Genomic DNA, 23,134 nt, shown 5'->3' with positions numbered 1-23,134 from the left:
CCCTCAGATTCAGTAGTTGACCCACATCAATAATACTACTGTGACTGTCTGAATGGCATTTGGCAGAGGAAGCAAATCTCTTAGCTGCGAGCCGGTACTGCAGACACAAGATGGAATACAGCTAAAGGATGTGCTGAAATCTATGTCAGTCTCGTGGATTAATGCCATTTAATTATCCACTCGCAAAGCATTTGGTCAATTCTGTGATCGTCATTCATCGGTATTTATGCAACCTAAATTACATAGCCAAAATACCAAACAACCAAAAGACAGGCCTCTCAGAGATGTAATTGTTGTTACCACTGGGCCAGCAATATGCAAATCACTGCCTTGCAGTAGCTCTGCAACTCCAGTTCTTTGGACAACACACAAACAGCTGTGTTGGATGGGGCTCTACACAATTAAGTTTCCCTGTCTGGATCATTATAAAGAGAGGCTGCAGAAGTTAAAATAGGATGTAAATAGAAGCTGTTATTTTGTTTACTAATGTCTCCACTTCTATAATAATGTGCTATATCTCTAACAGTTGTCCTGTGCACTTTCTTCCCACAAAGATATTCCCCATCTGCTTTCTTTGTACTATGTATAATGCATTTAGTTATTATTTAGGCTTCAATATGGTATTTACAAGTGTCTCATGTACAAAAGTGATGTTTACAATACTCTTATCTACAATTCATTATAACTTTATTCCCAGCAGTGGCACAACACCAAACGCCAAGATGTTCAAATATTAATTTGTATAACTTATGTTTGAAGTATAGGTCAGACACACATCAGATTTCCCCCCCTCCCAAAATCAGAGAAGGCAGGCAACTGTTGCAACAGAAGTATGCCCAACCCCCCTTACCCCCTTTCACATCAAAGCTGTTTTAAAAACATAATTTTATGTCTATTGAAACATTACCTGAATGCCTATGTAAAAAGTTAATCACACATTTTGAAGGAAAACAACGTGGAGTACCTCCACTTAATTCTGCTGGTACAGTATGGATTACGTAACTTTGGTTTCTTATCTGCTACCACTTAAATAAGGTTTTTTGTGTACAGAGCAGAGTGCATCTGATATGCACACTTTTAGCATACTGGCATTAAAATGTAATGCCACAGCACTCTCCTGGTACTGTATCTGTAACAAACCAATCATCATTGAAGACACTGATAAAGCCCATCAGATTGGCACTGCTTATTTGGTTGAACACAAAAGGTGTAACCCACTGTCTGCTCTGGATCATTTTTGCATTGATGTCAAAGAACAAAGGTATCACCAGGGAGAAGGAAGAGATGGAGGTCAGATTATATCCACCAGAGAGCCATCGGGCCTGGGGGTCAGCCCAGGCTAGGGGAACTGAGGGCATGGAGGAAGTAGTGTGCGTATATGAGAGTTATATCATTGTGCACGTGCACCAAACATGCAGTGTACCTGTTACTGTAATAAGAGGCTTCACAGGCAGGCAAAATGGAGTCTAGATACTTTATATTGTGCTGAAATGGATTAGCCAATTAACTGATTAGTCATTTGACAAAGAAAATTACACAAGCATCTAAGTAATTAACCAAGCAAAAATTCCAAACATTTGCTGGCTTTAGCTTCTCACATGAGGATTTGCTGCATTTTTCTTGGCTTCAGGAAAATATTTTTTTCCCTATATTCTATTATTTTCCAGGCTAAAAATTGAAAAAAAAAAAAAAACCCAATTGACAGATTTTTTTGTTATAAAAACATAATCATTAGTTGCAGTCTTGATATATTGCATGCCCTTGTGTCTGTTTCTAAAGCAGTAAGGATGTAAAACATATACTATAACAGTAAGTATATATTTAGGTTGCAATAGAGAGACCCTTCCACAGGTTGCGTTCTCCAATCTAAACGTCTGTTACGTTATGTGGGGCACAAGCATACGATCTAATGCTTTACACCTGAATTCCTTAAATACTTACAAAGAAGTGTGTTCCCATGCACGTGTGTATATCAAGCCTGTGCTTGTGCTTTTATATGTTGTATGCAGTCTTTTAATCAATGAACATCAGATGTGAGGTGTGTGTTGAGGAGCTGGGCTCTGGACAACACCGCTAAATGGCTTCCCTACAGCCGTTGTCACACGAGCCTCTTGCACACACACAACGTGAAGCATTCACTCCGGCACTGGAGGGAGGCCTTTATTCCTCTGACCTGATCTGAGGAAGATGTGATTGGATGCCAGAGTTGCCAGTCAGAGCAGAAACAGTGCGAGACGTGTCCTCAGATGACCTCTCCCACAGAGGCGGTACAGAAGAACAGGTTTTTAGATTGACGCGAGCGCCATGGAAACCACGACCCAGTAACATTTTAGAACACAGTGAGGCCATAACAAGGTTGACTAATGTCTTTGTAAACCTCTCAGTTCAATAAGAGACCAGCAAAAACAGCTAGTGAGCTAAAAGTAGTGCATAGTATTATTACAAAGCGCAGACATGCCAAGCCACTGATGACATGTGAATAATAAGCTGGCGTTCAACTCTTCAAATGCGCTCCACATGGAGTCGTTTATTGAGTGCAGCTGTCTTGTATCAACAAGCTAGTCTTTAGTGGAGCGGATTCAGGAGAGAAGCACACATGAATGCATTCAGCTATTTCCACATTTCATTAGCGATGATAACACATATTTATGAACTGTTGTTTGTCAGAAGGTATTTTTCTGCAGTGCAGGGCAAACATTCATGCCAAAGAATTCATTAATTTCAAAAGAGCTTATAAATTGGCTGCATGTTTTGCACATGACAGTTGACTCGACGGTAGCAAAACTTGTAAGCTTCATAAATTCAATTTCCCCCAAGTCTCTGTTTGTTTACTATGGGAACATCTAAAATGTGATGGTAAATAAAATGGTAGTACAATAAGAGATGCCATACTGTGTAAGATAAACTGCATGACTTGTAGTGAATAGGAGAGCAGGTGGATGTTTCTTTTATGAAAAGAAAGTGTGTGCACTTATTTACTGTGTTCTGAATGCTTAAAGAATGAATTGAGGGCATTTTGAAAGGCTCACAGCCTGAGTACACTCAGCAATTAATTTGATATTTCTATATTTTTCCTGAGATCATGGTTATAAACTTTATAGTGTACAGTTGGCGGTGCCTTCTGGTAGATATGACAAAAATTAAGTGGAATGAATATTTGTCCTCTTGAGGAGGACTGTAAGTGAACAGATTTGGAAAGTAAAAGGCTCACGTGGCCAATAGATATTCCTAACAGATGGTCTACGTGTAAATCTAAAATGTGGACTTCAAAGAATAACTATGCCAGGCTCCGGTGATGTAAAATAAAGCTACCTAACAATGACATGTCTGACTTGGATAAAGGGGAAACCAGACCCTCCACAGTCAGAGGATTTCTACTGATTTGTTGACGACTCCAGAATGCTAACTAACTCTGTAGTAAAGGGCTGTGAGCCAGTTAGTCATCTAATGAGCTACAGCCAACCGAAAAGTTGTGTCCCCTGAAGCCGGCAGTGCCAAAAGAAATTAAGCATGGGCTGGATTATTCTCCTTGTACAGATGCCCACTCTCTGCAGTCTTCTTTTATATCTCACATACTGAGTCTTAGTTTTTAACTTTGAAAGAAAAGAGGAGGAGAATGAGGAGGAAATGCTGGTAGAGGGGAGGAGTAATACGTCTCCTCACGTCCTAACTTACACCTCTCTGGCGCTCACTGCTGACACATCACTTTCCGTCCCTCTCCCTGTCTCTTACTCCCTCTCTCAGCTCCTCCTCTCTTTATCTCTCTGTCTGCGTCTGACTTTTTCTTTGTCCTTCCTCCCCCCCTCCCTCGCTGTATCTGTTTCACTGTCCTCTATCTCTCTTCACTTTGCAAAATCCTTCTCTCACTATTTTCATCCTTTGCCTCCCTCCACCTTACTTCTCTCTTTCCACCTCAGCAGCAGCTGTGGAGGGGTCAAGTAAGGTAACAGCTCGCTTTGCACATCAGAAGGGCGCACGCATCACACGCAACCTTAATGACATCACAACATGGGTTGCCCTTATCACGCTTTCATAGTTTGCACAGTTGAACTTCTTTTGTTGTTTGGCAGTGCAGAATCAAGAGGAAACTCCACTCAAAAGCTGAAAGATACTCTGAGAGATATGAGAGTAAAGAGTACTGCGTTAGATTTGAAGGGCATTGCACACTCAATGAGTCAATACCAATATGATTATATATAATATACAATACGAAAAAGGTAGTTTAATCACCTAGAGGTCTGAGTTTTTCAGAGCCTCACCTGACTAGCACTCACACAAAGTCGAATCTTTAGCATCTGCCACCACCTCTCTTCTGGCCCTGCTTGAAGCAAGAACAATGGCTTGTCTGATTTGATAACCCCAGACACATAATCTAGTTTCCGGTCCCCAGAATGACAGTGTGTAAATATCATCAAATTAAGGCATGATTTGATTGGGAATGAGTGCAATTCCTCCAATGGTCAGGAAAACACCTAGAGGGCCTAAAGGGTGGCTGGCAGGACTCTTTTTTTTTTTTTTCCTTTTTTTCTTTTTTTTCCCTGTCCTGCTCTGGGTCTGTAAGTGTGTGTTTTGCATTCAAACACTCATCTAAATGAGTTAGGCCAACGCCTCAGGCAATAGACGCAAAATGAAAAGCACATTATGGTACTGCTGATTTTCCCTAAGCTAAATATAACATAAATGGCTGCTGCGGGAGAATTACCTACTAAATGTATTTATTTTAGTTATTTATTTTTGTTAGTCTTTTTTTTTTTTTTTTTATGGTGCCACTCAACTTGGTCACAGTCTATAAATGACTGCTTTTGGTAATTGTAATGATCTGTGGGGAATATATTTTTGGAAATATATGCAGAAGACCTACAGAGTTTAAACAGTAGTTTGTTGCATAAAACATTGTAGTGCAAATAAAACCAGCATCAACTACCGATTAATAATTCTTCAAAAAAAATTTCAGCGCTGAGTGCTGTCTAAATGGAAGGAATAAGTTGTTTCACTGCTTTCCACCATGCACTTGTTTGAGCTTTTCAAACTCTGTTCTATCAAGATTAAAAATGATTGTCTGATAAAGTTATTTATTGTATTCTCTCATTGACATTTTCCAGTTGGAAATGCTGTAAGCTTCTACCACAAATCTAAACTTACTTGGCAAAAGGCACTCCCCATGAACCACTGTTAATGAATTGAGCACCATGTCTCTGCCAATAACTCTGAAGGCTGCAGTTGTCAGTTAAGGTGATACTGTTTGGAATTATTTGATACTCACAGAGACGATTGTGGGTATTCATTTTGATGTAATGCAATATGAATGAAATTTGCTGAATAACAATGTAAATACTGTCACAGTGGCTTTGTTCTTCCAGGTATTAAGAGTTTAAACATTTTTCTAAAGTATAAAAAATTTCAGTGTGTGAGCAACAAAAGAAAACACTGCTAATAAATAGAGCAGGACATTAAACATGTTCACCATGTAGGTGTTTTCATGCAAATAAATATGAAAGTACAGAAAACACAAGCAAATGCAGAAATGCTGAAATGAATATGTTGACAACTCATCATTGATGTTCAAAAATCAGCTATTGATGTTTATTTTTGCTAATTACTAGCATGTTCATAACTTTCAGTACTGCCAAAAAACATTCTTCTGGACAACTTGCAGCATTTCTCTGTTTACTTGCTTTCTGTATTTGCAGTGCATTTCTTTGTGCTGCCTGTGTGTTGTTGATTCGGAAAAAGTGTTTCTCAATTTGTTTGTGCTTTACTTATTTACAACGTTCATGTCTTGTCAAAGTGGTGAAGATGTTGTCTTTATTTGCTTGTGTTTTCTGAACTCGCAGTGTAGAAAAGCTCTCAATAGTGACATTTTGTTTGAACATGGGTTATGGCCGTACCTTCCACAGCTCTTTTGAAGAAGACTTTGCAGCTTCCACATGTCACGACACCGTAGTGGCATCCTGATGCCTCGTCTCCACACACCAGGCACACTTTGACTGTTGAGGATGGTTGTCTCAGCGGCGAGCTGGAAGGACACACACACACACGTTTTCAGACCAGACATAAATCAACTAAGAATTTTCAAAAGTCAACAGCAAAGCCAGGGCAGAATGTCCCCTTCCTAGCGGTGCTACAGCCTGATACACATTGTGAAACATTTTTGGATTTTACGACCCAAAGTACAGTAGCAGCACAATGTGGCTACCCATAAAGATGTCTGCCAACCAAGAGAGGAGGGCTTTGCACTCAACTGATTTATAGCTTACCCAGGCTTACAGAGATGACAATGACAGAATTATAGAGGAGATTATTTAAATTCAATAAGCAGAGAGACACAGAGCAGGATGTCAAATTTAAGTTGGATCCAAAACACTTGTCTCCTCCTCTGGCATGAAAAAAAGTGAGGCACTGGAAAAAGTATTGGGTGGTGGACTAAAATAACAAAAACCACAATAAAGCAAAAACCTTTCTGTAATAGTGTAAACTGTGTAACCAGTTAAGGTCAACGATCAAAGGTGAGAATCAGGACTGATGTGTGCTGTACTGTAAATACCACGGCATGTTGTCATTATTTACTCAACCAACAGGCAACAGAACTGATGACAGTCTGCTGCAGATCTGCCTGATCCAAGGCATTGTTTACTTTGGCATCATTTGCTGCTTTCACCACTGACTGATTCCTACAATTACATGACCATTACAGCTCAGGATGCACAGTATGTTCTTACTGATGCAGCACTAAATGAGAGAATTAGTTAAGAGTTGCAGTGTACCTATTCCCGCAAATGCGACCATGTGGGTCATGGTAATGAGTGTTAAAGGTCAAAAGCAATGTATGATGTCTGTCTGTAGTTAATCTATTATGAATCCAGGTAGTAAAGAGGCACACTTAAAGCATTTTACTATCATGTATGAAGAAGCAAAAAGGACTTGCAGTGCACCTTAAATGTACAATATGACCTAAAATCTGTATCACTAAATTTTCAGCTTCTACCCTTCAACCTTGATGGTCAGAAACGTGACAGTAATAACGTAACTCTTTTATAGTTAGTGCATGTATTTTCTGTCACATGTAGGCTCACTTCTAACATGTTTGTCCTGTGTTAATCACAGCATTATCAATATACTGAGATGTTTGCTAATCCATTGATTACATGTTTTTATGTCATTTAGAAACGCTGTCACCCCTCCATACTGGGTGTGAGGTTTTTTTTTTTTAACTATAAAATCCCCACCAACTATATATCTACCATAACCAAATTTAAGTGTGCCTTATCAAAAGTGTTTGTTTATGCTCTAAATGTATGTGGAAAAAAAGGATTTATGTCCAGTGCACATCCAGTGGCACTGGTTGAGAGGGAAATTTTAAAAACAGAGCAGGCCACTAAATACACTTCAGTGTCAAACATGATGTGGTTTCATCATTTTGCAGAACAAGTATATTCTGTGGAGGAGGGCACATGACATGTAGCTTAGTGGTGCGAATAAAATTGTAATAGACTCTTAATTTTAGGGTATGCTACTTATTTATGCTACTAGTTAATGGAATGACACTGAATCTGCCATATAATAAAAAATGATACATTTACATTTTGAGAGGATTGAAAGCTATATGCATTTATGGGTTAGGTCTATACATATGGAAAGATTAGGGTGTACAGTATAATCTTTCATAAAACATTTCACTTCAAGTGCATAAGCACAAAACACACACAGAGAACACAACATGTAGATGGGTACAAAGAGAGAACACCTTGTATCAAAACATTAAAAGTGGCCTCAGCTTCCCCTTCTTTTCTGTGCTAATTACCTCTCTCCCATCTCAATCAATAACATGCAAGGTGATTGTCTGGTTAACATTCTCCTTACATCCTTCATCAAACCAGCTGCCAAGCTCTCTCTCTCCCTCTTCCTCTGTCTCTCTCCCCCCACTCTCTCTCTCTCTCTCTCTCTCTCTCATGCACACAAATTTCCTCCAGGGGACTTGCTGGAAAGGGGTACAGCAACAGCACACTCAGATACAATCAGGACCACTGATCTAATTCCCTCCTGTCCATCTACACACACATTCAATTTGTTAGGACGCTTAGAGGAGTCTCTGGTGAGGTGTTTGTCTGACTAGATCTTTCTGGCACTGGGCCCCATGGTTTCAGTTAATGCGAGCACAATGTGTGTGACTGTGTGCATGCACAAATCCAATCCATGTCAGCGTGTGTTTTTCAGCATGTTAATTTATTGAATATTCCCCTATACATTGGCCTTTTCACACCATCACAAAGGAAGTGTTAACAGGAATCCACGCCAAGATCAACAGCCCCAGAACAAGAACAACACGAGCAGTATACGAGAGGTCCCTCTAAAGTATGCCTCTAATATGGAGTCAGTGGTCAACCCTTTAATAATGCTGCACATTAAAACCTTGTTGCTGTGTACCAGTGTGCCTGCCTGCTGGTCCACCAACAAGGTGACTTCCCCTCCCTCAGAGAAGTATATAGGTCATTCACTCTCTCTGCTTATGAAACCAGAGCAGACAGGCCAGGCTGCAGTGACTGTGCAACAATGGCTGCCAGTAGCCCAAAACTACACACAAGTGAGCAGGCAATCCCAAATCAGGCTGTTTCAGCACAGATATTATCCTACTTGTTTGTTAGGGTAGAGTATATACAAAAATAATGATGGAAATATGTCTTAATGAGCTTGAAAGAATAAGAGAATGTCATGCAACAAAATCAAAATCAAAATTGGGACACTGTGGTTAAGCGGTGTGCATTTTTGACCACTAGGCCACGAGCACATGCCACATGAATTTCCTTTTTTGTTTTGCTTGTCATTTTCATGGCTTGAAATATTCTGAGGTCACAATTTATGTCTGTTTCAATGAAGGCTTAAATGATAATGTACCACTGGAAATAACATCTTGTTAAGGCTGGCAGTACAAACTTAATACCTGCCTGCAGAACCTAGTGCCACCCTTCATCACATACTGAAAACAGAGAGCCAGAGAGCACAAGAAGCAAATGCAAAGATAATACTGAGTACAGATGTTTTTTGGGACTGAGCATATTAACACATGTACAATATATTAACACAAAAAATGTTGCTCGACTTAATCCTTAGAGACGAGACATTTTTCCATTTTGCAAAAAAAAATCTAATATCCCTATCTCTAACATAATGTCTATGAGTTTTCGCAAAAAAGTTCTGCAATAGTGTGTAGGCTACTTCTGTGAACTGGGTCTGTGACTCATTTTTTTTCTTGACCCCCTGTCTTCTCTATTTCTGGGTACAGTTTCAGACTAACTCAATGGGACTGACTGCACAGATCAAAGGTTTCATTCTTCGCTCCAGTTGTTGCTTTTTTCCCTTCCTACAGAAACCCCAGGGCAGCGGTTTCATTGTTTTCAGTGTCCTTTCATCTTTAAAGATAACACACAAAGCTAACAACTGATTTAGTTGCTGTTTATTTCCCATGAGGATACAGATGAGTGCGAGTACACAATGCCTGTTTCGTCCCACCAAAATGTACAAGCAGAAATTTGTATCTCCTGCTAACTCTTGCTGCCCCCTTCGCTGCTTCTCAGACAGACACGCTGCTTAGGGAAGATATTAATGAAACGACAAAAGGAAAAGAAATGTGCGAGCTTGAAGCCAGACGAAGCCCACTGTGCCCACTAAAATGTGTGAGGACAAACCACAGGACAGATGTTTGGGCTCAAATTGGCCTCATGCTTTCCTACAAGTAATTCGGATGTCACACTGGGAGCATTCTCCAAATGGTTCAAATATCTCCACCCTCTCTCAGCTGTGGAAGGAATGCTAAATCAGCGAGCGATAAGACCAGAAAGGATGGTTATTTAAGCCAAAGATTTATCAGAATCCGGAAACACTGTACTTTATAATCATAGCAGTCATTTGAAGCCCCTCTCTCTCTCTCTCTCTCTCTCTCTCTCTCTCTCTCTCTCTCTCTGTATCTCTTGCTTTCTCTCTTTCTCTCCCTCTCTCGCACACTCTCTCTCTCCTAATCCATTAACTGTAAACAGGTCAATATGGGTCACAAAGAAAGGTCAGAAGTCATCCAAGCGTGGCATAACTAGAACAATTAGTTTCCATAGAAACAGAGCATGAAGTTAAAGAAAAATTACAAATTAGAGATACAAAGGAAGTTAAGGGGCCGTAGTTATTCTGAGGTTATCAAGATAACATCATTATGGATGAATAATGGGCCGTGCGATGGCTGAATGATGGAGGACAGCAGGGCCTACGTGGTAAGACTGAACCCTGTGACCCACACAAGTACATTAGTATGACAGAGTCAGTAAGCAAGCAGCTGAACCACAGAGAGTTTTGTTGTATAGAATAACAATATCCTCATGCATGTAGCAGTGTCTGCCACACACACATTTGCTTACTGTACTGTACTGTATTTTCACTGCTGTAGAGCCGCCCACAGTAAAGATACATTTGTGTGTGTGTTTGGGTAGACACACTGACTCGTTCATTCTAGAGGTTGTTATCACAGAGATGGTTCAGACAAGTACCACTGCCTCCCTGAACCTGCCCTTCATGAAAGAGAAGCATCCTTGACTCTGGGAACAAAAAAAAAACAAAAAAAAAAACACAGCTTCCACGGTACAGTACCTCTCTACAGTCTGGCCTACAATATTTATGTAACACACACCGTGGCATGCTGAAAAACCTTAAGCTAGACCAGTTCAAAGAATATTTATGTAACACACAACTTGGCATGTTGGAAAGGTAAAGGTAGATTAGTTTAAACAAGCCAAGGGAGATGGAGAGAGAGAGAGAAAGATAAAGAGGACAAAATGGCTTACATAACCATGAGCAGACAGTATAAACATTAGGTTGACACCCACTCACCGCCTCTCAAAAGGAGAGAGGTCTTATGGGTAGTGTTAGAGAGCCACCAGGGATTTATTTTTCCTGGTGAAGGTGACCCTGGCATTGGACAGAGTACCTGAGCATACAGAAATGTGAGATTTCCTCTTTGGCAGGTTTGTGTTACACTTGTGTTAAGGTTACAATATAATCTACTCTGGCTGCTTCCTATGGTTAAAAAAATGTATGAGTTTACAATGTTGTGCATTAGTGTTTCATATGTTCCAGAAAGGAGAAATACACATTTTCCTTTTCAAAGTTTATAATTTTGCTCATATTTTCTGATAAAGTACAATGAATAAAGACTTAAAGTTACAGGGTAAATGAGGCGTTCTCACCATCAAGTAAAATGCATTTCACCACAGAAATGGCAAATTTGCTGTTTGATGGAGTCTGGTATCCCGGCTGTGATTGCATTCCTTGTTTTAAATTCCAAGCTGTTGTGTTGTCTCCCATCCAAGGCTTATGCCGACAAACTTCATGTGACCTTACCCATGACAGCAAATCATGATTATCTTTCTATAAATCTGCTGTTTAGAGTGCAAACAAAGAAACGAGACAAGAAATGCACGCAAACGCACTTTTTTGGGAGTCGATAGAGCCTAGGTCTATGGGCAGATACAGATTACAGTATCGTTCAGATCTACATACAGTATCCAGTTTGAACTCAACATGTCTGAAGCTGTACCTGTCCATTCCATAAACAACTGTGAACATCCACTTCACTCTTTGCTGAACTTTCACCTTTTTCTGGTGTATGCAGCAGCATAGTGGTGGCACAGGGGCTTTATGGAGACAGTGGATACCTTTAGGGCAGCAGGAGTATAACTCAGCTGCTTATGACCAGTCGGAGCTGTATGACCATTTTAACTTCACCTAAATCACTCACTGTCTCACAATGTGAATTAAATTAATCACCTGAGATATTTTGGCTGAGTGGTAAAGCATGCAGGCATGAATCTCAGGGAGATGTGGCAGGGTGTTATTATCTGGTGGGGAGGATTATCGTGGCTGGAAACTCCCGTAATTCATGCCTGTCAAGGGCAGCGAGGGACTAATCACATCCATACAGTATAAAATTAGGCCACTGCGTGCCCAAAGCTTCGTTCATGGTTTCTGTGCAACATACTTAAACTCTGTGTGAATGCTAATGAACGCTGGTCTGCATGTTTTTCATGCTTTGCAAACTGCACACCAATACTCCAAAACTTTTTGTTTCACATAAATTTTCTTTTTTGCATAATGCCATAATGCAGTCCACAGAGTTAATTTACACACAAAGCGTGACCCAGGCCAAAGATCACCAATACCGTAAGAGACTATGGCAATAACGTATCTGTACAAGGCCGAGAAGAAGGTTTATGGGTGTAAATCCCACCACCTTTGGTTACGTCTAAAACTTCCTCCATTTAGAGAGACATTTTCCAGAGCTGGAAGTTGTCACTTGCCACAGGAGATGGACAAAACATCAAACACCTGCAAAATGTTGTGAAGTGTCCTGAGAAAAACAGTCCTGCGAAAAATTGTACATGCAATATAAACACATTACAATACAAAACAAAATAACTACAGTCCTGGCTATGCTTAATTCATCCGCATAAAACAATCCTGCTATTCATTTATGCAGCTCTGTAGCAGCCTTAACAAATCTGCTTGTCAGGTCCTGGAGCACTGTTTTGATCGACTATACAAAAGTGCCTTTATTGTCTTTAAGAACCTAAGTTTTCACGTGCTCCTCACAATGATCTGTTACTGATCCCCAAAGTTTCTGATTTTAGCACCAAGTTTCCAAGATTCTTTGCTAAAAACAGAAGCAGCCAAAACAACAGCTGGGAGCACAATTCAGCTGACATGTTGAGAAATACATTGTTGGGCATCAGGTTGATTTCCAGGCATGGGAATGGGAGAAACAATGCAAACAAGAGCCTGGTGTTCCACAAAAAATGTTCAACACATGAAGGAACATGAAATACCAGTTCAGTGACTTAAATCGCATTCCTCTCCTGAAAATAAACCTACATGATGACAACAAAAATAAGCACGGTAGTTGGCTTAAATCTAACTAAATACGCAGCAGGGAGTCTGTTTTCACCACCTTTGTGAAACATGGCTCAAAACTGACTATAATCTAGCTTACTGCCATGAACATAAACACAAACGGACTGCTTCAAAGCTACGCTGCAAAAACTGGTTGTGTATAGACCCAAATCCTTTGATTTCAGTGGCACGGAGGATGAACTCTAGACCTGGCCTCCCCTTGCGTTCATGTTTCAGCTCTATTTACTGCTTACTTTGGTTTCTCCCACCAGCTCCATGCAATACCTGGCTCTTTACAAATGTGTCTGGTGGCCTGTACAGCAGGTGACCTCCAAACTCAGCTTAGAGGCCCTAGGACAAATGAGAAAAACAAATCCCTGGAGAGGGAGATTATCTTTAAGGGATCAGCCCTGACCTGAGCCACCTCCATGCCACACACTCCTTACCTCTGTTCTCCACTTTCTAGCAACAGTTAATGCACAGCCAACTCCTTTGCACTTAACCTTCTTCAGCAGAAGAAGGGTCTCGTCAATAAGATTACAATATACAGCAAGCTGAAGGTCGACATTTAAATGCTAAAATCTTATGAACTAAATGAACTAAGCATGTGAGTCCAGGGAAATTAAACATGCCGAAAAATATCTTATTCAAAAAGCGACCTTTTCCTTTCTCGTGTGATTCAAAAAGGCCTCACTCTGAATGTAGGTTAATGTACACTGGCGCTGACACATGTTGCCAGCAACCCTACGCATTAGCTGTCACATGCGATTATCCTCAACACCCACCAGTCATTTACAATTCTACTGGGACAAACATGTAGGAGAAGCAGGCAGGGAGTCCAGTGTGAGCAAAGGGGAAACACTGCACACAAACCATAGTAGATTAACATGCATCCTGATAGATAAAGTTAACTATGGGGCTGCCAAGTTGACCTGTCTGGGGTGTTTATTGTATGTATAGCTAATAGTCAAGTGGCTCACTAAATTCACAGGGTATGAAACCACAACCTTAAGAAGTGGGCTGTGTAGAGGAGCCAAAGCCAAGTCTCTGGCTGGCTAAGATCCAGGTGGTTAGCACCAGGACAGCACATTCTGCATGTTAGCTCCAGAACTGCTGAGAGCTGCTCTCCATTCAGCCTCTCTATAGTATTTGACAGGTTCAACAGCAGAAGAGCAGCCGTATACCCAGCTAGAAGTCCTGCCTGCGCTCACCCACTTAGCTCAAAGTGCTGCTGACAGCATCTGTCAGGAGCCAATTGAGTAATGAACAAAAACGTGCCAATGATATATCAACTATGCAACTACAGAAATATGGATATTTAGAAGGTTTCTGCACAGTGTTTTTTGCATATTTCATTGTTTAAATATGCATAGTATCTGCAAATGGAGACTGGTTATGTATTCTTGTTTAAGAATTACAGTATTAGAGATTTGTTCAATTAATAATCACAATCAATCAATCAAGTGCCATTATGGCAATTCAGTGCCTCCCAGGTTAATGCCAATCAACCCAGAGTACATACAATGAGTGATTAAACAGGATTATGACAGCAGTTTGTCCAGCAGCATCAGGGCTTCTTACTGTAAAGCTCAACATTATTTTCCTAAAAAGGTCAACTTTAAGATTCTGACCTCACCGGTACAAAAGGTCCCACACATACGGCACAAAATGCAAAAGAGAAAGAAGGTTAGAGGGCAAAGACGTGGGAAGTACACACACATACACACACACACACAAAATGTTGGGCCAAACTAAATGTGTCTGTGCAGTGACCTTTTTCAAATTCAGTGTGTTCACCTCCAAAGGATTACAGGCCCAGATGGCCGCTGGATGAACAATGCAACACCTGCTTAGGGATACAGCGCAATTAGGGTCTCATAAAAAACTACTGCAAAAAGGAAAAACTCAGTCTACACAATGAACTACCAAAGGAACACATATGCATGTTCTTAGTAATCTAACACTGACCACAACCAAATTTCAGTTAAACTCTTCAACTTATACCAGATCTTAAGGCAAAGTTCGGCCTTGTATTACACTAGGGATATCAACGGTTTTCTGAAATAACCCATTTTAAGCAGGGCAATATTTTGTCTTTCTATTTACAAGAGAAAGTAGTAGTAGTGAGGTCAAAATAGTGTGACTAGTGTGATTTCAATCAGCTGGGTAAAGTGAAAATAAATATTATGTATTATATATATACAGTAATTTACTGAAGTGATGAAGTTTGCCCTCATTGGCATTGTCATCCGAGCAGGTGCAATCCAATAAACCTGATCTCAGTTTTCTCATTTCAGACAAAACACCCCTTAAAATTTGACCAGATTAGCCTTAACAAAGAGGAAACAGAACTACTAATTTCAGTTAGTACTGCTTTCTTTAAAAGGGATGTCTGATGTCTTTTCAACAGATGATATTAGAGAGATACATGGTTGTGACTCTTACATGCCTACCTCTTGCACCTTTATAAGGTATGCACCCGGCCTTGACAATCTTCACACAATGCCCAGCCTTAACACCAAAGACGTTTTTATGTGTTGCACAAAGAGATGTGTTGGCTACGTGCAGAGAGAATGACGAAGAAGACGGAGAGAGACAAGAACATCAACATTCAAGAGGGAAAGGCTGTTTTTATCACCTCTCATCCATCCCTCTCATAATCATACATGTAACACATAGTAGCTGAAAACACAATTTCCTGTTCAAAACATGAGGTTAAAAATAACATCAGTCGTGGTAACCTTGGCTCAGGTGAGAACTGCCTCACAGGTATGGCTGACTATTGATGTATATTTAATAGGGTGAAAGATTTGCAGTGGTGCATGCGGCTGCCCTTTCAGAGCGGACCGTGTCCATTTTTGGGATGGCCACTTCCAGGGATGTCAACAGTGGTGAGGCAGACTTTAGGAGCACAGCGAATAGGGGTATAAAGGATGAAAAGAGACGGGACAAGGGAATGAGCAATTGGAAATATTTAAGTAATAATACAGGTACTGACTTATTTGCTGTTTAATTGTGACAGGCTCCAAAGTAAATACTGATCTCGTTCACCAGCAATTAAAGTATTGACAGTGAGCGGTTTAAGACTGTCAAATACTGTCTGATAATTCATTGTTGCATGTACGTTTGGGTGATGGTGAGGTTGAATACAATCAATACCATTATTTTACTAAGAATATTTCTCTAATTGTGACTAATGGGAAATGTTGCACAATTCTCATAAAATAGTCACGTTGATGGTCGATTGAAGTGAAATCATGCAAAACGCTCATTAACTTGGACGACAGAATGATAACACAAAATGATCAGATAAATGGAAAAAGAAAAATGGATTCATCAACTGTAATACTGTAATAATTGATTAATTGTTTTATGTCATTTATGACAAACATTTGTGGATCCTAACTTCTTCAGTGATGAAGATTTGTAATTTTTCTCCACCTCATATTATAATCTAAATCCCTTTGGGGTTTTTTTAAACTTAGCTTCGCTTAGACAAAATAAGGAATTGGAGAGCATTCTGGTGGCTTAGTGGTTAAGATGCGCATGATGTAACCGCAACATCCCAGGCTCAGTTCTGGCAAATACACATACAAATGTCAAACACACAATTAATTAAACTGATGTTCAGTGGCACCGAGCTGCATTCAGGGACCTCTGTTGTATGTCACACCCTTTTCTCTCCCCACACATTTCCTGTCTACCTCTTAACTGAAAACTGTCTAATTAAGGCAAAAGACAGAAACCATCAAAACTTAATAAAAGGAATAACAAATTGGATAAGAAGTTTGAAGATGATATCTTGGATTCTTGGAACTTGTGATGGGCAACTGTCATCTTTTTTTGATCTTGATTTATTTATTTTTGTTTTTGATATATTAAACCATTTCTCAGGATCAGGAAACTAACTGAATAATCAGTTCTTCCAACTAGCCCATTACTGATTGTTTTGATTTGTAATTAAATTATTTTCTTAATTAACCAATTCATTGATTATTCTATAAGAGAAAATGGTAAAAATAAAAATACCCATCACAGTTTCCTAAAACCCAAAGTTACTTCTTCAGATTTCTTGTCCAATCCAACCATTTGTCCAAATTCCAAAAATGTTCAATTTGTTGTCACAAAAGACAAAAGCAGTACGTGGCCAGTTGGAACCAGTTTTTGTAATATTTGCTTGAAAAGTGACTTAAACAATTAATAACTTATTGAAATAGTTAAGACTCTGTCAGTTAGCTAATCATTTTATGGGCTGATTGGCTCAGCTATGCTTCCAGCCATAGATCATATCATCACAAGATAATTCCACTGAAAGATGATGAATAATATTCAATTATTTCCCAACCTTATTTCCATATATCCTCACAGATGCTACCTGCTTTATCACATTTATGGCAAAGAAGAACTGTAATATCAAGAAATTAATGTTACATACTGCTTTAACGTACTCATTTGACTGGGCTGTCCTTGGCCTCTTTCTTCAGGCTCGCAGTCACACCCGCACAAATGTATTCATCAACATACAGCTACAGGCACATACACACATGTACCATTTCCCACCACGTTGTAATTCCCTTCACGCTGCACTTTTAATAAATCATAACATCAGGCTTTGCCACCAAGGCGCCCTGTTCAAATAAAACATTCGCCCAACCAAATACTCCTGGGGCTCAGAATATCTCCCACATTTTCCATCTGAGGGAAATACTGTCGATTCAGAGGTTTCTCTACTTCCTCTCTCTCTGCTGCTCTTCCCCCCACTGCCTTGTGTACACACTACATCTCATTGTTTGAGGTGTATGAAACTCTGAAGATTAGTGTAAATACATGACATCTTCAGCTCATCGCATAAATATTTAGGGAGAGAGGTCTCAGGTGGAGAAGGGAGGGAAAATGTCTAGTGTATATACAGTATCTTATTTGACGGTGTAAGAGTGTTGGTTTTGCTGTTATGATGCCTGAAAATAAAGAAATAGCAATAAAATCTGGCTCGAGATTAATCTGTTTCTTAGAGGGGACTACTCATGGTCCTACCTCAGATGATTTTTAAAAAATATTTAATTTTTTGTGAGCAGGAGTTTAGTCCACGGGGATTTATACAGTGAACAAAGGATTCCCTATTGAAACAGGTTTTGTGCAGCAGAAAAGCAGCTTGTAGCTCTACACTTTCTATCTATTCACTGTTCCGCTTCATGTTGCAAAACCTGTCAGCGCTAATGAGTAGCTTTATGGGAGGAAATAGAGCATAATTGGTTTTTCTGAGCAATACAAAGTGTGGAATATGGGAAAGACGTCTGTCAATCTCATATCAAGCATATACTTTCTCTACCAAGACCTGACTGGCACACTACATCCAGATTTCTGACACCATCTACTATGTAGCACATTGATGGCCTCTCAATGTGCCACTGACTCATCTTTATGTACTCTGCCCCTAGGGTCTGTCTGTCCACAGAGGCTTTATAGGAGAAAGCCTGTCATAACATCCATGTTAGAGTGTGAAGCATTCCCATTTTACTGGGATCCATGGCCAAAGCATACAAACTCTGGTTACTGTAAATTCAGAAGAAGTGCCAGGCTGCTCTGAATAGATCTGTCACCACCAAATCCCCTCAGGAAACAGAGGTCATAATTTCCATTTAACACCTACTGCTCCTACACATACATGTTACGGTTTATAGCCTTAGTCATGTTAAGTACTCTATATCTAAAAGGAGCATATTTTTCTGTGTTTTATAGTCGAACATAATAAAACCTTATAAATCCAAAAAGGCCCAAACCTGATGGCCTTTTGCTGTCGATACATCGCCTTTGAGGTTTAAGATGAAGGATTCTCTACCGTTCTAAATAAATCAACAGCTGGTTTGCCCCATTGGCTGTACAAAGAAACAGGGATTTATATTCTGTGTTTATACTTTTGTTCATGTCTGGATTTTATTTGAATCCCTGTGTCTCCACTGTTTCTAACTTTGGATCCTTCTCAGCGAAAGCAAAATGATTTCCTGGTCAGAGAATCCACAACATTATATTAATTACCACAATATTTAAAAATTGAATTACATCATTTAAGTTTTTTAGTATACAAAGCTCTTTAACTACCTTGTCATACTGCTTGAGCTCCTTTTCCACAGATTTTTTTCTGCTGATTTGATTCAACCTTCCTCTCGTGCTACCTTTTCCTTTTCTTTTCTTTCTTTTTTCTTTTTTTGTTGTTGTGGGCTAACTCTGGCAAGCTGCTGAAAGGTCCTTACCCCAGCTGCTGCTCTTTCACCGTGCCTCTGTAAACACTCCTGCTTCCTCAGCCATTTCTACTCCTTCACATCGCCCCTCTTTTCTGAAACACACACACACTGCGCGCATTATCCCTGTAATCTTTGCCTCCTGCTGAGCAACTTCTTCTAATTTATATGGATTAAAGCCATTTGTTGCAGAAGGCAAAGTGTGCCATCGTGGAGCCAAACATCAACATTAGCCTCATGCTGGAGACTTACAGCTTCTATTGTATACGGGAGGCGTTTAAAAAATCCATACATGTTTAGTTGAACTGTCTCTTTAAACTCATTGCACCCCAAAGCCTTTCGTGCCTGGGTTGAATGTACAAAGGACTATTTGAAAACTTGTTTTTGTTGTGATAGCATCAGTTGTTATTAACGAGGAGCAAATGCTGCGTAAATGAATCTGTCTGAGCTCCTCGCCCTCGGCCATCAATCAGAAGTAATACACTCACTGCTGATTTAATAGGGTTAGAATGGCGGCAGTACACTGCTGTAATGCTACATGTCACTCACTGAAAAATATTAGTTCACTAGGCCCATTCTGCATTCTTTTGGCCTCTTTCCTTACCTGCATTTGATGCACAGGGAAGAGGAGTGAGAAAGCAGTGAAAGAGTTTAGCCATCCCTTGCAGCTTATGAAGCTGTTCCAACAGTCTCGCACCCTAGGGAGCCATTCTGGTCACACCAGATCTATCCAGAGAGACAACAGTGGACTAACAGTAAGCATAGGCTGTTATTTCAGGTCTGTCTGTGCAGCATTAGCATGTATTCCCTTGGTCTTTGGCCAGGGTAACAAGAGATTCAGTTTCCCCTTTTCTGGTCCACTGAAATCAATTGGCGCAGTTAGGAACAGTAGAGTGTGAATGATACAGACTAATTCTCTTGGAGAGGGAGGTTAATGTGAAGTGCACAAGGTCAGTGCATTTATAAAGGTAACTTTGGCTTTGCCTGTGACTTTCTCTCCTGTGTTTTTTTTTTTTTTTTTGTTCTCTCTGTCTTTTGCTTTCTCTCACATGAACACACACAGCCGCAGAGTCCCTTAGTGGTTTCGTTCTCCTTCGCTCGTTCACTCTCCCCTTCTCCCTCTCTTTCTCTTTCCCGCATAGGTTATCTCACACAGTCTGTCTTTCTGAGTTTTCTCTCTTTCCCACTTTTCTTTCCTTTCCCCTTTCCCTCTTTTCTCACTCCTTTCTTTCTGCATGCTAAGGAAGTGTCTCTACACATCACAGGGGCTCAGAGAAGGCTCTGCAGCAATAATTGGATTATTGAACAATCGGCAAACAAACATAAGACACAAAGCACAGGATCAATATGAAACGCTTGCATCATTTGAGGTGGTCAAAAGCAATCAAAGTACAAGCAGTGAATAAAGCAGTCAAACAACCTGCTGTTCAGGATTAGTGAGTTTAAGAAGAAATTGTGGTGAGATGTCAATAATTGCTTATCAGACATCAAAGGAATCTTTCCTCCACGCAGACTCTCCCTGTCCTGCTCAGTCTGGTGAATCTGGATGAATGTATGTCACAAGGCTTAAACTGAGCCCTGCAGTGAACAACACAGTCTGTCTGTGGCCGGTGAAATAGCTTTGGGTTTCTATTGTGTATTAATGTCCAGATGGACAGTTGTGTAGTAATCTGCTGCACTTCCTGTTTACAGCCAGGTAGTGCTATAAACTGGCTAAATATAGCTGCGGCTTCATTGAAAGGCAGCATAAAATGAGGGTGTGGAAACGGAAAAGTTTCATACCATGATGCAGTCAGTGATATTGAATGAAGTACATTTCCTGTCATTTTTAGTAGGGTTTCAACTAAGGATTATTTTCATCGTTGATTGGATGAATATCTTCTTGTTTCCTTGATGTAGGTCTGTATTCAGAAATTAGTCAAATGTCAGTCATAGTTTCCAACAGCCACCATTCCAAGATGACACAGGTCTTAAATTGCCTACACTACAGTTTAAACCCCCACACACCAGCATTTAAAATGGTAAAATTTTGCTTAGTTAGTTTCTGTTCAGTTTCAATCATTGCGATCAGTGGATTTACTTGCGAGGCGAAGTAAATCTATGCAAAGTTTTCATGCTGAGTTAAATTTTGACTCATGGACAAATAGCAAACCGTCTTGACGGGGGTGACCTTTGAGGGAACAAAGAGCCAGATTGGAGGAAGCTATTGTAGCTCATTATCTGTGCTGCAACATCCACTTTTATTAAGCTCCCACTGTTGGAGTATAAACTGGTCCACAAAAGAAGAATACTTTGTTGACAATTATAATACAGGAGTTGTTGGTGCAAATACATCTTTTGAATGAACTGTATGAATTTATTGTCCTGTCATGTCCTCCCAAAGCAACTGTTGTCTTGGACATCTTTTGTAACCCTTAAATAACCTTGTATGATGTACAACTCTGGGAGCACAATGCCAGATGATTCCAGTAAATTCCCCAATACACCAAAAATAGAAAGAATCTCAGAGAGATCTTGTGAAAGAATTAGCACTAGCTTGTTCCTGGCTAGCTGGTATGCTACTCTGACTCACTAATTAATTAACTAATTGTTTCAACTCTAAATCTTGTAATGTACAAACTTGATGCTTGACTCATGCACCAGTAAGAGGACGGTAGCAATGAGAGGTTACTATGCACAAGCTGATCATATTTATTTATTTATTCACAATTTAGAAGAATCACTATTTCAGTACATGGTCTGATTTAGAAAGCTGTAAGCCAAAAAAGCCCAAGCCATTTACCCCCTGAGACTCTGTAAAACAACAGCAAATCATGCAGTAAATAGCTTATACAATACACTGTGCATCCACACACTATGTACAGCTCTGCTATAGGATACAAAATGACTTGTGAATTCAGAATAGGTGCATAGTTCTACCAAGAGCTTTTTCTAGGTCAAGTGAATAAACATTGCCAGTCTTGCATACTTCCTTAAGCAGCAGACAACAAGGGAAGAAAGAAAGATTTCCTCTAAAGTTTGCCAAGGGAACCTGTTTCACTAACCCTGAACTTCTGGTGTGGAACGTAAAAAGTTGAGCTCCTGCCCGCCTGTCAGGTTGCGGCGAGGAGGGTGTCGATAAAAATGTTACATCGGAACTGACATGCTGGCAGTCTTTCGAACAAAAGCCCTGCACTGTCATTCTGCTTTACTGTCTCTCTGAGCACACAGTCACTGAGACCCTCTCACTGGTTCCTTTCTTCTGCTTCCTCACTCTCTCACCCTCCCTCCCCCTCACTCTTTCTCCCTCTCTCTAAAACCCTTATAACATCCTCCGGATTTAAGAGCTTAAATGTCAGTCTCATGATATCAGTGCCATTCAGATTAAGCGCCTTAAATACGATATAAATGTATAAATGTAGGCCAATGAGTGGGCACCATTCAATCCAATTAGCCGTAATGAAGGCAGTCTCAAGGAATCTCAAAAGCAATAATTTGTAATCGTTTTCTGTGGCTTATTGACTATTACATGCCACAGACAGCCGAATATATTCTACCTTCGTATAGAATTTTAGAGATTTAAGACTTTTTTGTACATAGTATGCGACTAGAATAACTCTGAGAGGAGGTCTGCGAGAGCTTAAGCCATCTAATGCTAAACAGTAAAGTAGTTTCAATTTACTACATGCCGTCTAAGCATGCGGGCATCTTCTCACACAACTTGAGCATTACGAGGAATTCAGACCCAAAATAGAACCGCGTTAAACAACGCAAGGTCTGTGTTGGTGGGTGTGTTTTGCTTCAGGTACTGGCTTATCAGATTCCAGAACACTGCACAGCAGGGGATGATATTATGAGGAAGCAACACTCATTTTATCCTTCATCTTGACAAGAGCAAGGTAAACAGTGGAATTACCATGTTTTTCTTGTTACGATGTCATGTACCAGGATTATGTGCATGCACAAATGCGATTGGCCAACAAGGGTTCAGA

The 23,134-nt window shown here is 40.1% G+C and overlaps 1 protein-coding gene across 2 annotated transcripts in view; it reads right to left on the bottom strand.

Moving 5' to 3' along the window:
• The window catches only part of nr3c2 (nuclear receptor subfamily 3, group C, member 2), a 71,297-nt gene that overhangs the window by 23,568 nt on the left and 24,595 nt on the right, over positions 1–23,134 (bottom strand). For both annotated transcript variants that reach the window (XR_005893927.1, XM_041035327.1), the window contains exon 3: positions 5,889–6,016. Coding sequence is in view for 1 of the 2 variants with exons in the window: in XM_041035327.1 (XP_040891261.1) it covers positions 5,889–6,016 (128 nt within the window). In the remaining variant the exon portion in view is untranslated. The remainder of the gene's footprint in view (positions 1–5,888; positions 6,017–23,134) is intronic.

This window comes from Toxotes jaculatrix, chromosome 4 (genome assembly GCF_017976425.1).
Source record: "Toxotes jaculatrix isolate fToxJac2 chromosome 4, fToxJac2.pri, whole genome shotgun sequence".
NCBI lineage: Eukaryota > Metazoa > Chordata > Actinopteri > Toxotidae > Toxotes > Toxotes jaculatrix.
Note: the sequence above shows the minus strand (reverse complement) of the source record. Positions and strands in the feature narration are given on the sequence as shown.